Raw genomic sequence first — 14,172 nt, forward strand, 5'->3', positions numbered from 1 at the left:
GTGGACCAATCAGAAACCCTGACGCATTTTTTTTTTCGTGAAAAAGTTGACTGACGCCCCTCCCGCGTCAGCCGTAACGCCCCACTAGGGGCGTCAGGGGCCGTCACCCACTACCATCGCGTCTGACGGGACCCCTCTGACGCCGCGTTAAAAATGGTCTAAGATTAATGTTAAGCAATAAAGTTCCTTAAGTACAGCTGTGTCCGTATAATTACTTAAATGTACATCCTATTCATCCTGCATTTTCTTGAATGCTAATTGGTATATCTCAAACAGAAGTGTTATCCAGTTCCTTCCTTAGACTTATGTATAATAAGTGTCTAATTCATCATCTTCAGTGGATTATATATTATACTATGTATTATTGTCATCATCCACTTTTATATATTTAAGTATAGGGTTAATTCCTCACTAGCGGCGCATCTTAGAATAGTCTTGAAAGGCTCAAAAAGGGTTACAGGATATTTCAGTTAGACGGCGTACAAATACTCGTCTTGACTGCTAACCTGAATTGGATAATCCTCATCCGTTTTTATTTTCTATCATCCACTTTCATTTAACAGGTCAAAGTTCTCATGTTTATAAGATAGCTTCTTCGTGTGTACCGCATTATGTTCTGAATTCAAGATTCATGTTATGCTACATGATACTTGTTCAAGAGAGAACAATTTGGTTAACATTCCACAACAAAATGTCTGTACCATTATTATCTTCTAATTTCCTGCTAAAGTAAGCAACGCTATGAGAAGTCGTACACCACACTGATTATCTCAAAGTATCAAAATTCCCTGCAGCAGTTTCTACATTGTTTGCACCATTTTAGGAACATATAACAATGTTGTTGGAAAGGACCAACTAATTACATTTAGGGTGCGTTTGATTGTCTCTTATTTGAATGGTTAAGCATTTAATGTTGAATCAATGTTAAACCATTCAACATTCACTACATTTTTTATGACAAATAATGTTAATCCGTTCAGCAATATGTGTTTCTTAACCATAAAACACCTACATTTCCCTTAATATCCTTCTTGAATTACAATTTACGAGTATATCCAAAACGCTTATCAAACAATTGTATTCTTTTATTCACTTATTAACAGATTTATGAATTAAAAATACATCATTAATAAAGTTTATTCAGAATGATTATCAAACAACTTATTGTCGTTCAAAACCAAATTATATAAAATCATCCCAATTATGAACAATTTAACATTTAATCATTATTTATTTAATATCAAACACACCCTTAAAGCATTAATGGTAAAAACTGAAACTCCCACATATGCCCAAGAAAACGACATTTTTTTTTCAATTGGCATCTAGGTAAAAAAAACCAAGAGAACGAGAGTTAAAGTTCTCTAGAAACAGTAACCAAATACTACTTGAAACACAGCAATATACATTATCCAGTCGGACAGTAAGATTTACTATGAGCAATTTCCATCTTTTTCGCAAAGGAGTTCACGAAAGAGATTAATTTTACATACTAAAGTGATCTTGCAACAGACTTGAATTCAGTCAAGCAAGAGTGTAACATCTTCTGGCGCTTTTGAAGAGACTGGCGTTCATTTTGAAGGATATCAATTGCGCCAGGTGCCACAAACATATCCATAAACTTCTCATCATTTACACCAAACAAATCAAGTCCCAGTGAAAGCATCAGACGTTCACGGCTGAAACACATCAGAAAGAAACATGAGATCTATAAAACCAACACGCTTAAAGTGTCCAATTAGTAACTGATTAAACGTTATAATTGATGTCTAGCTGAAGGAATAAACAAAACGAACAGTGTTTGAGTCATTTAAATGAACTCATGTAACATCTTTTAAGCTTTAATACTACAATGTATTGGATATGATATGTAGGTGGCAAGATGGGTGGGTCAGGTTGACCCACTGACATTTTTGTCACAATAACAATCATGCCAACTCTAGAAACCAATTTTTTACAAAATACATTATCATCACAAATTGTTAAACTTAAAATAAAACAACCAAGGAGGTTGTAATCACTAAGAATAGACGCTGGAGTCTGGACGATTTTCTATCCACTGATCTGCCGACCTTTCGTCTCAAATTTTTTTATCTAACCCATTTCAGATGCAACATAGTCAAACAGACCCATTAATAAAAGACTGGCCAAATTGTGGTTTCTTGGTTCACATCAATCTCAACATGGGATAAGACAGAAAGATTGTCTCCTCGACTATCAAGAACAATCATTTGATAACACATTAGTTTGACTTTTTTCTACTAAGTAGCATTATGGTGCATATATAAGCATTATATCAAAGGTACAGTATCTCAAAATTGGTGTATTTTTGCTATGATGAATGATTTTCATTTAATTAAATAACATGGAACTTTATCAGCATATAAATTGGTATATGCTTATGGAAAAGGCAATTAGTACATACCATGGGGTTAGAAACCCTGAATTCAAAGCTGAAGTGACACTCCGCTCGATCAAAACTTCTCGTATACGTGCAAAATGTTGTGCAGCAGATGAGCATATCTCTGTATAAGTCGACCCTAATCGTGAACCAATATCCCCGCCTGCAAAATTTTGACCTACTAAATTGCCCAGCACTTTATTATTATGCATTCTAGTGACACATTTTCTTGCTCCGCCTTCAATGAAATTTCCATTATCCTTTTTAATGACAAAATTTCCATCACATGGTTGGTCGGGTGATGGTGTTTCAGGAATAGTCATCGAAGCTTCCCCTGTTGCTTTTAAAAGCTTTCCTGGTGTTGTTTCTCGATTATTATTAATATTATTATTATTATTTTCGGGAATTATATTTTCTTGGTCTGCGTTACACAATGATGACCCGTGATCTGATAAGTCAAGGCATAAAGAGGTAGTTGATGCTTGATATCTGTAAGTAAAGTTTGCACCAGTACTGAATGCAAGATCAGTCTCATAGCATACTAGAGAATATGGGCTTGTAACTGCATCCAAATGGTGTCGAACAAGTTGCTTGCATTGTTTGGTTAGATCCCTGATGAAACAATTGTACGAACGCCTTAAAGCAGCATGAAAACCGACATACCCATCCATATCCCCAGTTTTCGTTCCATCTGTCAAGCAAAGTACAAGATTCTATAAAAGATTCTAGTTCAGCAAACTCAAATTAACCATACTTATAAGTCTATAGAGGTACATTGTCAGCTAGAAAGTCTATAGCTTTTTATATAAAAGATAAAATCTTTGGAATTTGTCAGTGGTTGTTACTGTAACTCACTTGGATGCAGCAAGTCCAAAGGCAATTCAGTTAAAACTATAAGTATTATACAAAAGATAAAATCTTTGCAATTATGTTTTATAACTTATCATGATTTGCATGCTTTTGGGGATGAGAAATAGCATACTGATACAACAAATAACAAAAAAAAAAAAAGTTCTTACAATCAAAATGGTGATGTTGATTTTTCTCCATGGCAAGATCAAACAGGTTTCTTAATACAAATGCAAGTCTTTCACAAGCAGTATCAAGAAGAGGAGCAAGCCACGATTTTGCAGCAGCACGTGCAATCTCTGCAGCAGCCTCTGCAATTCCCCTTCCACCTCCTCGACCAGCATGAGCAAGTATTATATTTGCCACCTGTCAAAACATAATCAACTCATGTCCATTATAACAAATCAAAATATGTTCCAATTCCAACATAATAATATAATATCATCTCCATTAATAAAATACCTTCTCCCTTGAAACAGGAGGGCATTCAACTGAATAAGCAGCACATCGAAATTCATGCATCACTCTTTCAAAAGCAGCACCACCATATAGCCGAAGGGTAGCATTCGGTGGTTTTATATCAACTGTTACTCCCGGCCAGCTCAGCGTACCACTTTCAGATTTCTCCTCTATAGTTGTTTTCCCCCATTGTTCAGGGTCAGGATCTGCAGCTCCATCCATCAATGCTACCTTCAATATTTCAAACAGGGGTAGAAATGTTCATCAACTAAAAGTTTCAGACAAAAAATTTAGGTAGATATAGATATAGATACATGCATACCACGTGGTTGCAGATGGAAGATGCAAACAACATTGAAGATCTTCGAAGGTGAGCAACATCAGAAGTTGCTTGTATTTTGGAGTCCATGGTGCTTAGTTGAGAAGTAACTTCACTGCAACGCTGTTCAAGCAAAGCCAGTGTTGCAGGTGCAGCTTCTTTATATCTCCTTTGAAGTTCAGCTTCTAAATAATCTCGAAGACGGCCAAAACCAATGTGGGATTTATATTTTTCTTCATCATAACCACCTTTGACATTCTCTCGCAGATGATGTATAACATCTGTATCTACTTGTGATATTTGCGTGCGAAATTCATCATTTGAAACTGTAGTCCTTTCCTTAGGTAAGGCCACAAAAAATGGGTGTGTATTGTCTCCAAGGTAGCCACTTGCACTTAGATAACGGTCAACCTCCCATCGTTCAGTAAATTCCTACAGAAGACGATATCATATATCATAATCTCGAGAATCTAAGTATAATATAGTTCCATGTGAAGAATTTTAACGTATGTACCTTAAGCCGGTTATCAAATTTTGAGACAACAATCAATGTTCTACGAAAAGTTGGATCAATATCACGAATAACATCCAACCACAGCGACGAGCACCACTCCACACTACTTTGTTGAAGAAACACAAGGATACGATGAGGTGGACTAGCCAAAGATTTCACCATTGACAAAATTTCTTCTGGAGTGGTATCCGGTTCCCCCTTCTTAGCCTGCCAAAATCCATCCACATTATCATAAATGGTTATATACAGTCATGTATGTCATAGCCTTAACCAACAAATAACGACCATGTCTCGTACGAATTACCTTGAGAACGAAACCTGGGGTATCGATAATGGTGAGATTAGGACAATGTGCATATTCAGCTCTCATAACAATCGGCTTAGAAGAGACTGCTGTTTTAGTCTTCTTAAGCAACGCATCCGTTCGTGATTTAATAGTGTCTGCAATTGCTGTTGATAACACAATAGGGCTTCCATACTCCTCAGAATCTTCCTCCTGCCATGACTCTCAAATTTCAGTATCGCATGTAAACCCTAGATTAAGCAATATATGTTTGTAGCCTTATACAAAGCACTAAAACCCTAAACAACTCATAATTTTACAAATGAAAACCTGAATTAAGCACTAAAACCGACATTTAAGCATATTCTGTAATTACAGACCTAAATTAAAACCTAAAATCCCAAATAATACATATTTGTGCAATTGTGCAATTATAGCCCTGAATTAAGAGCTCAGCCTAACTTAAACACTTAAATTAAAATAAAGCTCTAAACCCTAAATTCAACATGTAGCCACAAATTAATCATTAAAACCTAAAATAAGCAATGAGACATAAATTCTAAACGACTAAAAAATCAATTAAATCCTATACGAATAATTATAACATGAGATGACCTGAAATCGACACCGAGGATCGAGAGCGGTAGGATCATGAATCATCTGCAGAATAAGTGGTCTACGAGTTCCCATTTCGACTTCGCGAACATTGAATCGGAATCCAAGTAAGGCTTCGAGAAGCGAGCTCTTTCCATCAGACTGTCCACCAATTGCTACGATCTCAGGAATCGGAAGCTTTTCGCCGAATGCAACTGCGGCAGACTGTAGGCGGTTGAAGGCTTCGAACCGAGACTTTGAGGAAGTGGTTTGGTGTTTTCGTGAAATGGAAGATGAAGATGATGAGATCTTATCGTTGATTGGCGTTTTCATTAGTGTATCAGAAGCCGCCATTGTAGATGAAGACGATTTGAAGAGAGACGGAAACTGTATAAAGGAGGGAAGGTTTTAATTTGAAAATTTGAATCTGAGCCGGTATTTTTATACGGAGTAAAAATTACTCCGTATATACAGACGTTATTAGTCGTTACACGCCTCATAAAATGTCAAAACATCAAATTATATGTCTTCCCATCAAATCAACTTTCTCACTAAAAATTTTGAAATGAATTTATTTCTTTTAATTAAACAAATTAATAATTTAATCATATTATTTAATTTTTAATACAAAATGTGCAATAAATTTTTTTTTAACATCGGGATTGAAATCACTGACAGGAGACTACTAAAAGAGTTCCCACCGCCCGATCATATCCGTTCCACGTGTCAAAGATGTTCCGACGAATAACTGCCATAGCACGGGCTCTGAGAGCAATCACCCTTGGGAGTTGGGAAGCACCCCCTGAACACCTGCTAGATGACAGGCTCAGACAGCGATGCCTCTGGAAGCACCCCCTAAACAACTATCATAGGATAGGCTTAGAGAGTGATGTCTCCAAAAAACTCCATAACCAACTGCAAAACAAATTGCATTATAAAATCTTCTCATGTAACAGTCGTGAAATGGAGATGGTTACAAAATGCACAATATTAGTTTACGAATTAATTTGTTCAATACATGTATTTTCTTTAATAGCGTAGACATAGTCAAAGTGATAACGTAAGCAGTTGATGCTCTTGATCCTTCGGGTTTTCACGATTGTTCTTCGGACCTAGTGGATTATTTCTACCCTGATTGTTGTTGACACTTCTAAATAGCATGCGAGTTATGGGTTTGCTTTTTATTTCTCTTCACGAGAATATTTGGGCACTTAAAGTGCTTTGGTTATCGAGCTCTAGTTCGGGTAACGCGGAAAGTGGTGACTCGAAGCCAATTAAAAAGTGATACGACCTAATTCGAGAGGGTTAATTCTCCTTAAAAATTAGAGAGGGAAAACGAAATTTTGATTTTAGTTAAGAGGTATTTGATTTCAACTATACTGCTACATCTTCTATTTATTATTGTTTCAACCCTAATGACTGTAACAACCATAACAACTTTACTTTAACAAATTATATAATTGGTATGTGCATCTTTACTCCACTTGGACCTGGTTGTTTGTCTCTTGAGCCTTGCATTATTAATGGGCTCCTATAGTATTGGATATCATAATTCACAACCTTATCATTGCATTCTTCTTTCAAAAGAACTCATTGTTCATAACTTTCTGAATCCGAACAATTGACCAATTAGCTTCATCATTTGACATGCCATGGTATTTGTACACCATGTCAAACTAGCCACTGAAAAAGAAATATATTTAGTGATCAGACTTTCAAAATGGACCTCTTTAATACAATCGATATTGATATTTTCTTAAACCTTATCATAAACATTCAACGCCTGCAATTGCAAATAGCCCATATGGAGTTGCCTTTAAGGTTTTCGCCTGTTGACATACTAAGCAACATCTTACATAAATTTCCATGTTCTGTTTCATACATAGCCAGTACAAATTAGCAGCTAATCTCAAGTAACAATTATGCTTTTATGCTGTTAGTTTCATTCGAGAGTTCTAGGCATCTCATGATACTTCCATGCCTTTTCAAAGAACATATTTGCAAAAATTTCAAATCTGTTATTCCTTTTGATATCCGAGTCAGCCTACTTACACTAGGCACTATCTATCTAAGGCACAAGCGCAAACACCAAATAAGGCACTACCTATCTAAGGCACAAACACCAAATAAGGCACCACCTATCCACATGTCCTAGTTAGTGTACCTACGCTAAGGCACTAACTATCATCATCTTGACCCGTATTTCTACAAGTCCGGATACAATTCTACACCGACAAGTCTAAGTCTAGGCACCTATCACAAAGTTACCTAGATCCCTTAGACCATGCTCTAATACCACTTAAAACGTCCCCAAAACGTACCACGAGAAAATACACGTTTCTTTTTTTTTAAAGGCAGTTAGTGACCAGACACATATGCGCGGCGCGCATATGTCTGCGCGGCGCGCTTTATAACACAAAACAGGATCAACAATTTTAAAGGTAAACGCCAAATTTTCCAACAAAGCAAATTCCATTTTACTTGTTCCTATTTCACGACGTACAAAGCCAACGTACAACAAAAGTATATAAGTTTACAAAACGGTTTCAACAACCCATACAACCAAACGGTGTAATTTCGACCCAAATATACATTTAGACGAGTTAGGACTCTATAACCCAACCCAATACCAAGAGCATAATCCCGGGGACCATCAAATTCCCAATCCACGTCCAATATCCAAAAGCTACCCCCATCGAACCCAAACGCTCCTACGCATCTGATCTAACAAGTAGCTAGCTTCACAATCACAGTACATGTAAAAAGGTAAACAACGAGAGGGGTAAGCATAAAGCTTAGTGAATGCAATAATTATACATATACATATATAATCTACTTACTTGCAAACACTTACACAAATACCGCATACGAGCTAGCAATTCAACAACCATGCAACCACAATGCATAAACAAACTATCCGCAATTCACAATAGGCTAGCATCGTCAATAGCATATAGTTCACAATTTAATATGCTAATATGTGATGACCCGTCCAAATCCACTTGGACGAATACATCATTCATTGATTTTATAGTGAGGCTTTGACCTCTATATGATACGTTTTGTAAACATTGCATTCTTTTGAAAAGGCACACCATAAATGAATATATAAATCCAAGGTTTTCGACGTCTGATGATTTCTGCGTATAGACAATCACCGTATATAATTGTTTACAATACTACATCCGTTGACAACGCAGTCAAAATAAGATACATGGTGATGATTTTGTGAATGTAAAGTTTTCTTGAATAAAGCATGTATGAATCCATGCACATAGCTTGTATAACGTATAAGCAAACAGCGGGAGACTTCTAGTAACCTGAGAATAAACATGCTTAAAAGTGTCAACACAAAGGTTGGTGAGTTCATAGTTTTAATATTGCACATATTCTGTATATAAAGGTATATCACAAGATTTCAGTTGTTTCATCCAGAAACGTCTATCAAAATATTCTACAAGATTGAGCACCCTGGTAACTAAGCTTTAACGTTATAATAAGTACCCATGTTTTAACATACATGCAACCAACATGTACAATACACGCAATCCAACGTGTACTAAACTCAAATAGTATACGTCTGTTTTATAGTTCAGGCTAGGGTTTCTATACCTGGAACAGACTGGGATGTCAATCCCTATGGATCCATATATAACTACTCGCGCTCACCAGTTCTTATAACCGGCAGTTACTAGTTACCAAAGCTAAGGGATTTTCAGTTCAAACTCGGTGTAGAATTTAGTATGTACTTGTATCCATTGCGTTTAAAATAAAGTGCATGTATTCTCAGCCCAAAAATATAGATTGCAAAAGCAATTAAAAAGGGAGCAAATGAAACTCACCTTAGCAGCACATAAGGTCATTCACCGAAATGTGACCGAAACTCGAAATGCAAAATAACCATAGATCTCAACCTAGAGAACATATGTTGGTCAATAAATGTCTAAAAAGCTAGGTCAGGTCATAGTGTATCACAATCCTAATGCTTGAGACCGACATGCAAAAGATAACAAAAGTCATCTCAAAAGTCAACCTGACCCAATATGATCTTTAAATCTATACATGTTTATTAACATAGTATAAGTCTTGATAATTGAACGAATTTATAGTTTATCAAACTCAAAATATTATTTATTTCAGGAGCTATATTATATTTGAATTATCATGGCAATCGAAAATATTTTATTATTTCACATAGTTTTCCAATACTTGTAGAATCAGATTATAGTGTTTATAAAGCTTTAAAACATGATACGACAGTTAACTTTGACAATTGTTCAACAAAACGAGCCGTGCCTTATATAGAAATTCATTTACTCGATTAGTAATATCTAAAAAATCCAATTTATCAATCTCATAGATAAGTTGTTTAAATATTAATTTACAGTTTCAAACAAAATTTCAATTAACGTTAACCATAATTTAGTTGATCATATCTTTTAATCCGTTTATCGAAATCACGCGATTTCTAAATGAAAAGTTAATAATTTTCACCAGCTTTCCAAAAACATGCATATCATATACTTTATAACAGTAGCATATGTATCAAATTCGTGATTCATCATAAACTATCTAACGACAAAATTAAAGCATACAAGCATGCATAAACATATATACTCGAGCACTAGACATGGATACACTATTAATATATAAAAGATAATATATAAATGCTTACGTATCAATTTTGTGATTCAATATTGCAGGGAAGTACGTAGATGTAACGGAGATGATAAACACTAAGTTTGACTTGCGAACAATACCCACGAACATTACCCATAACCTCCATAACTATAACTCATAGTTTCCTTAGCTCTATCCCGCTCGAAAAACCCGTTTGAAATAACTCGCTCATGACCTCGTCGTAATATTTTATGTATAATACTAATTATAATAATACTAGTACTTCTAATAATAATAAGATTAATAATAATAATATTAATCATAATAATAATAATAATAATAATAATAATAATAATAATAATAATAATAATAATAATAATAATAATAATAATAATAATAATAATAATAATAATAATAATAATAATAATAATAATAATAAACATATATGGAGTATCAGTGGATAGATGGATGAAAAAAAAATGAATCACAAAACTGAATTCGTTCGCCTTTTAAAGAACTTGGCCTCACCTACCCCCTCATGCGATCGCATGAGAGTTGTGATGAGGACTCATGCGATCGCATGAGACCTTCATCCAGCTAATCATTCATGGATTCATGTTGTCGACATAATATGTAATATTATATATATTATTTAATAAATAATATATTTAATCTTTAGAATTAATTAAATATTATATTATATTCTCGTGCATAGTTAATTTGTAATTTTTACACCGATGTGTTGTACGTTGACCCTCGACTTAAGTATCGATTTCGGTTTTTCGAACGCATTTTCGTACGCTTAGAAAACTGGTACTTTACGTTTCGTGTAATGTACCTTTATCAATAACAAGACTTAAATCAATGAAAAATTATCCCACTCAAAGTGTAACTTATTCATTTGAGTGTTTTGGTCATTTGCTTCTATAAATCGACGTCTCGTTATTTACCAATATATATTATAATAATACTATTTTAAATCCAAAACGTTTTACGACCAAGTTAATATTATATTTTATCACTTTGTAAATAATGATATTAACATTTAAAAATATAAACTTATATATTTTAGAAATATTTATTTGCTAATATAATATTTAGTTTTTCAAAAACTAATTATATTTCAAAGTTTAATATATTTAAAATCGTTTAAATGTTAGATATTATTATATCACCTTACGTTTTACGCTCTAGTACATAATTTGATATGATTCTTTTATGCGCCAACGTTTAATTTAACTTCTCAAACGTTCTAATTAACATATCTATAAATCAATCGAATCAATAAACAAGTGTTACTATCGATTACTTAACTTATCGATATTCATTTTCTGAGTTATCTATATTCCCCAATTTCAAATAATATGAAAGTTAAATAGTTTATCTTATCAAAAGTCACGAGGAAATTATTGTAAGGCATGTACTGGAAATCAACAGGAATTTCCACCAATCTGTCTAGCTCTCGCTACTTGACACTTTGTCCTTACTCGAAGATCACTTTACCATTTATTCCGAATACCGTTAAAAAGGAAAGGTTTCCTAAATCAAAGTGGACCTCTCAACAGAGACTCGTAATCATATCACAATGTATATGATAATTCAATCATTTGATATTATCTTTTAATTTCGTCGATATGCATATATGGAAACTAATGCGTTTATGTAAAGTATTATTCATCAAATACTTTGTTAACGTTTTCAAGTTATATAATAATTTCATAACTTATTTTCATATCAACCAAACTGTTAAATGTTTTATTAATATTTCTCAATTTAATAATCACACATGTATATATATTCATACATATCTATTTACACATAATTGTTCGTGAATCATCGAGAGCAGTAGAAGGTTAAATGAATACATGAACACAGTTCCAAATTTTTGAGATTTCAACATTACAGACTTTGCTTATCGTGTCGAAAACATATAAAGATTAAATTTTAAATTTGATCGAAAATTTTTGGGTTGTCACAGTACCTACCCGTTAAGGAAATTTCGTTCCAAAATTTGATTGGGATGGTCATGGCTGACAATAAGTATGTTTTCATGACGCATACAAGCTGAAAATTAGAGTTTTATCATCAGCGAGTAATTTGGACAAAACAATTCATTTATATGAAGAGTACGAGTGAAGCTATCAATAAAGAGTGAAATGGGTAAGTGTAGATTCGTCATATATTTTGACGTAGATAGGATTGATTTCCAAAGTTCAAGGGATTTGGAGAAAATCCTTATAATAAGATTTGATTCATTGGTAATCAAGGAAATTAGGATCCGCTTTAAATGCGATCAACTGTTTTGATTGCTCTATCAGATATTTTACTATAAATCCACCTTCTTTGTTTCCTTATTTCCACAGCTCATACCTTCTATTCTTTCTCCCTCAATACATATTTTAAAATATGCTCTATCCGGTTCTAATTCTTGATATACTCCTAACTTTCATATCTGTCATCCTTCTTTTTATCTGCCACCGAAAGAATCTATTTACTTCTACTATACTCTTGGTATTATAGTGTTTTTAGTTCTCCCGTGTCTTTATATTGCTATATGCATCGATATATATGGTTTATAATTTCTGGATTGTCGTTGGGCTTTGTAATGATCCCATCCAAATCCCTTTAGACTAATACATCATTCATCGATTTCACAGTGAGGTACTGACCTCTACATGATACGTTTTGTAAATATTGCATTCTTTTGAAAAGGTACACCATAATTGAATATCAAATTCCAAAGTTTTTGACATTTAATGACTTTTACATATAGACAATCACCGTAATTAATAGTTTACAATACTACATTCGTTGATAATGCAGTCAAAATAAGATACATGGTGATGATTTTGTGAATGCAACGTTTTCTTGAATAATGCATGTATGACTCCATGCACATAGCTTGTATCACATATAAGCAAACAGCGGAAGACTTCTAGTAACCTGAGAATAAACATGCTTAAAAGTGTCAATACAAAGGTTGGTGAGTTCATAGTTTTAATGTTGCGCATAATCTGTATATAAAGGTGGATCACAAGATTTCAGTTATTTCATCCAGAAACGTGTAATGACCCGGATTTTTCCGATCGTTCTATACTTATAAGATTAATAATTACATAAATTAAACCTTACCAACATGATAAGCAATCTAAATTGTTGAGACTTATGTTTTTGAAAAGAGTTTTACACAACGTTTGACCGTCCAATTTGACCGATGATATCACGAACTATATAACATACGATAATTATACGTTTGTGTATATATATGTATTTATATATATTTAACATGATATAAGGATGGTTTAACATCTCATTGTGTACTAATAACAATGAGTTATAAGTATACTTTGAAACTACTAACTTAAGTTTCAAAACGATAACTATACGTAACGTTCTTTGACATAAATACTTATAACTTATAATGCTTATACATGTATCATATAGATATGTATTTAATCATTTTAAAGGGTTTTTATACATAAAACAATATAAGTATATTTACAAAAGATAGCTATATTTGAATCCTCATTCCGTTTCTTCAAGATTTTTACAAAGTATATCTGGGGTATATGTACCCGTATCATACCCAGCTTCTATACGTATTTACTATTGGTATATGCACATCAAATCAACATCCTAATCAGCCCTATATACTGCCCTCAAGGAGAGGTAACTTTAATTGGAAGCTAGCATAGATTTTTATACAAAATAACAAACTAAAATTTTGTTCTTGTCCCCCCCCCCCCATTCACGTTTTATATGGCCATCTCCCACTTCATTTTTAGTTCACAAACCTTACTTCCAACTACCCTCTAATTCACATACTTGAAAGCCATAAGAAACTCACTTCAATTCAGCAAGTAACCATGAAGATCTAGCTTCAAAAACAAGCCTTAATCATCATAAGAAAACCAACCAAGAACACTACAAGTTACTACTTCCATTTTAAGTTATACTTCAAAAATTCCAAGCTATCAAGAAGACCTTCAACCTTAAGTTTCTTTTCTTATTTTTCCAGTAGCTTTATCCAAGTAACTTGAGGTAGTAACCTTGTCCATAATCTTATTCGATTCATATTTATATAACTATCTTATTTTGTGTTGTAAAATTTTAACAACAAGAACATAGTTTGA

At 33.7% G+C, this 14,172-nt stretch overlaps 1 protein-coding gene across 1 annotated transcript; it reads right to left on the bottom strand.

Annotated features, from left to right (window-relative positions):
• Positions 1 to 1,492: 1,492 nt before the first annotated feature.
• Positions 1,493 to 5,773, bottom strand: LOC139842891 (dynamin-related protein 5A-like). Its single transcript, XM_071832990.1, has 8 exons — positions 5,441 to 5,773; positions 4,847 to 5,038; positions 4,543 to 4,749; positions 4,032 to 4,460; positions 3,713 to 3,940; positions 3,421 to 3,616; positions 2,426 to 3,092; positions 1,493 to 1,679 (listed from the first exon to the last, which is right to left on the bottom strand). The coding sequence occupies exons 1-8, from the start codon at positions 5,771 to 5,773 to the stop codon at positions 1,493 to 1,495; spliced, it is 2,439 nt and encodes an 812-aa protein (XP_071689091.1).
• Between the last annotated feature and the right edge of the window lie 8,399 nt (positions 5,774 to 14,172).

Source organism: Rutidosis leptorrhynchoides, chromosome 4 (assembly GCF_046630445.1).
Source record: "Rutidosis leptorrhynchoides isolate AG116_Rl617_1_P2 chromosome 4, CSIRO_AGI_Rlap_v1, whole genome shotgun sequence".
NCBI lineage: Eukaryota > Viridiplantae > Streptophyta > Magnoliopsida > Asterales > Asteraceae > Rutidosis > Rutidosis leptorrhynchoides.

Coding starts and splice junctions, on each gene's coding strand:
- LOC139842891 (XM_071832990.1), bottom strand. CDS start 5,773: ATGGCGGCTTCTGATACACTAATGAAAACGCCAATCAACGATAAGATC. Junction 3,941..4,031: donor CTTCCATCTGCAACCACGTG/GTATGCATGTAT, acceptor GAAATATTGAAG/GTAGCATTGATGGATGGAGC. Junction 3,617..3,712: donor CTCCTGTTTCAAGGGAGAAG/GTATTTTATTAA, acceptor ATGTTTTGACAG/GTGGCAAATATAATACTTGC.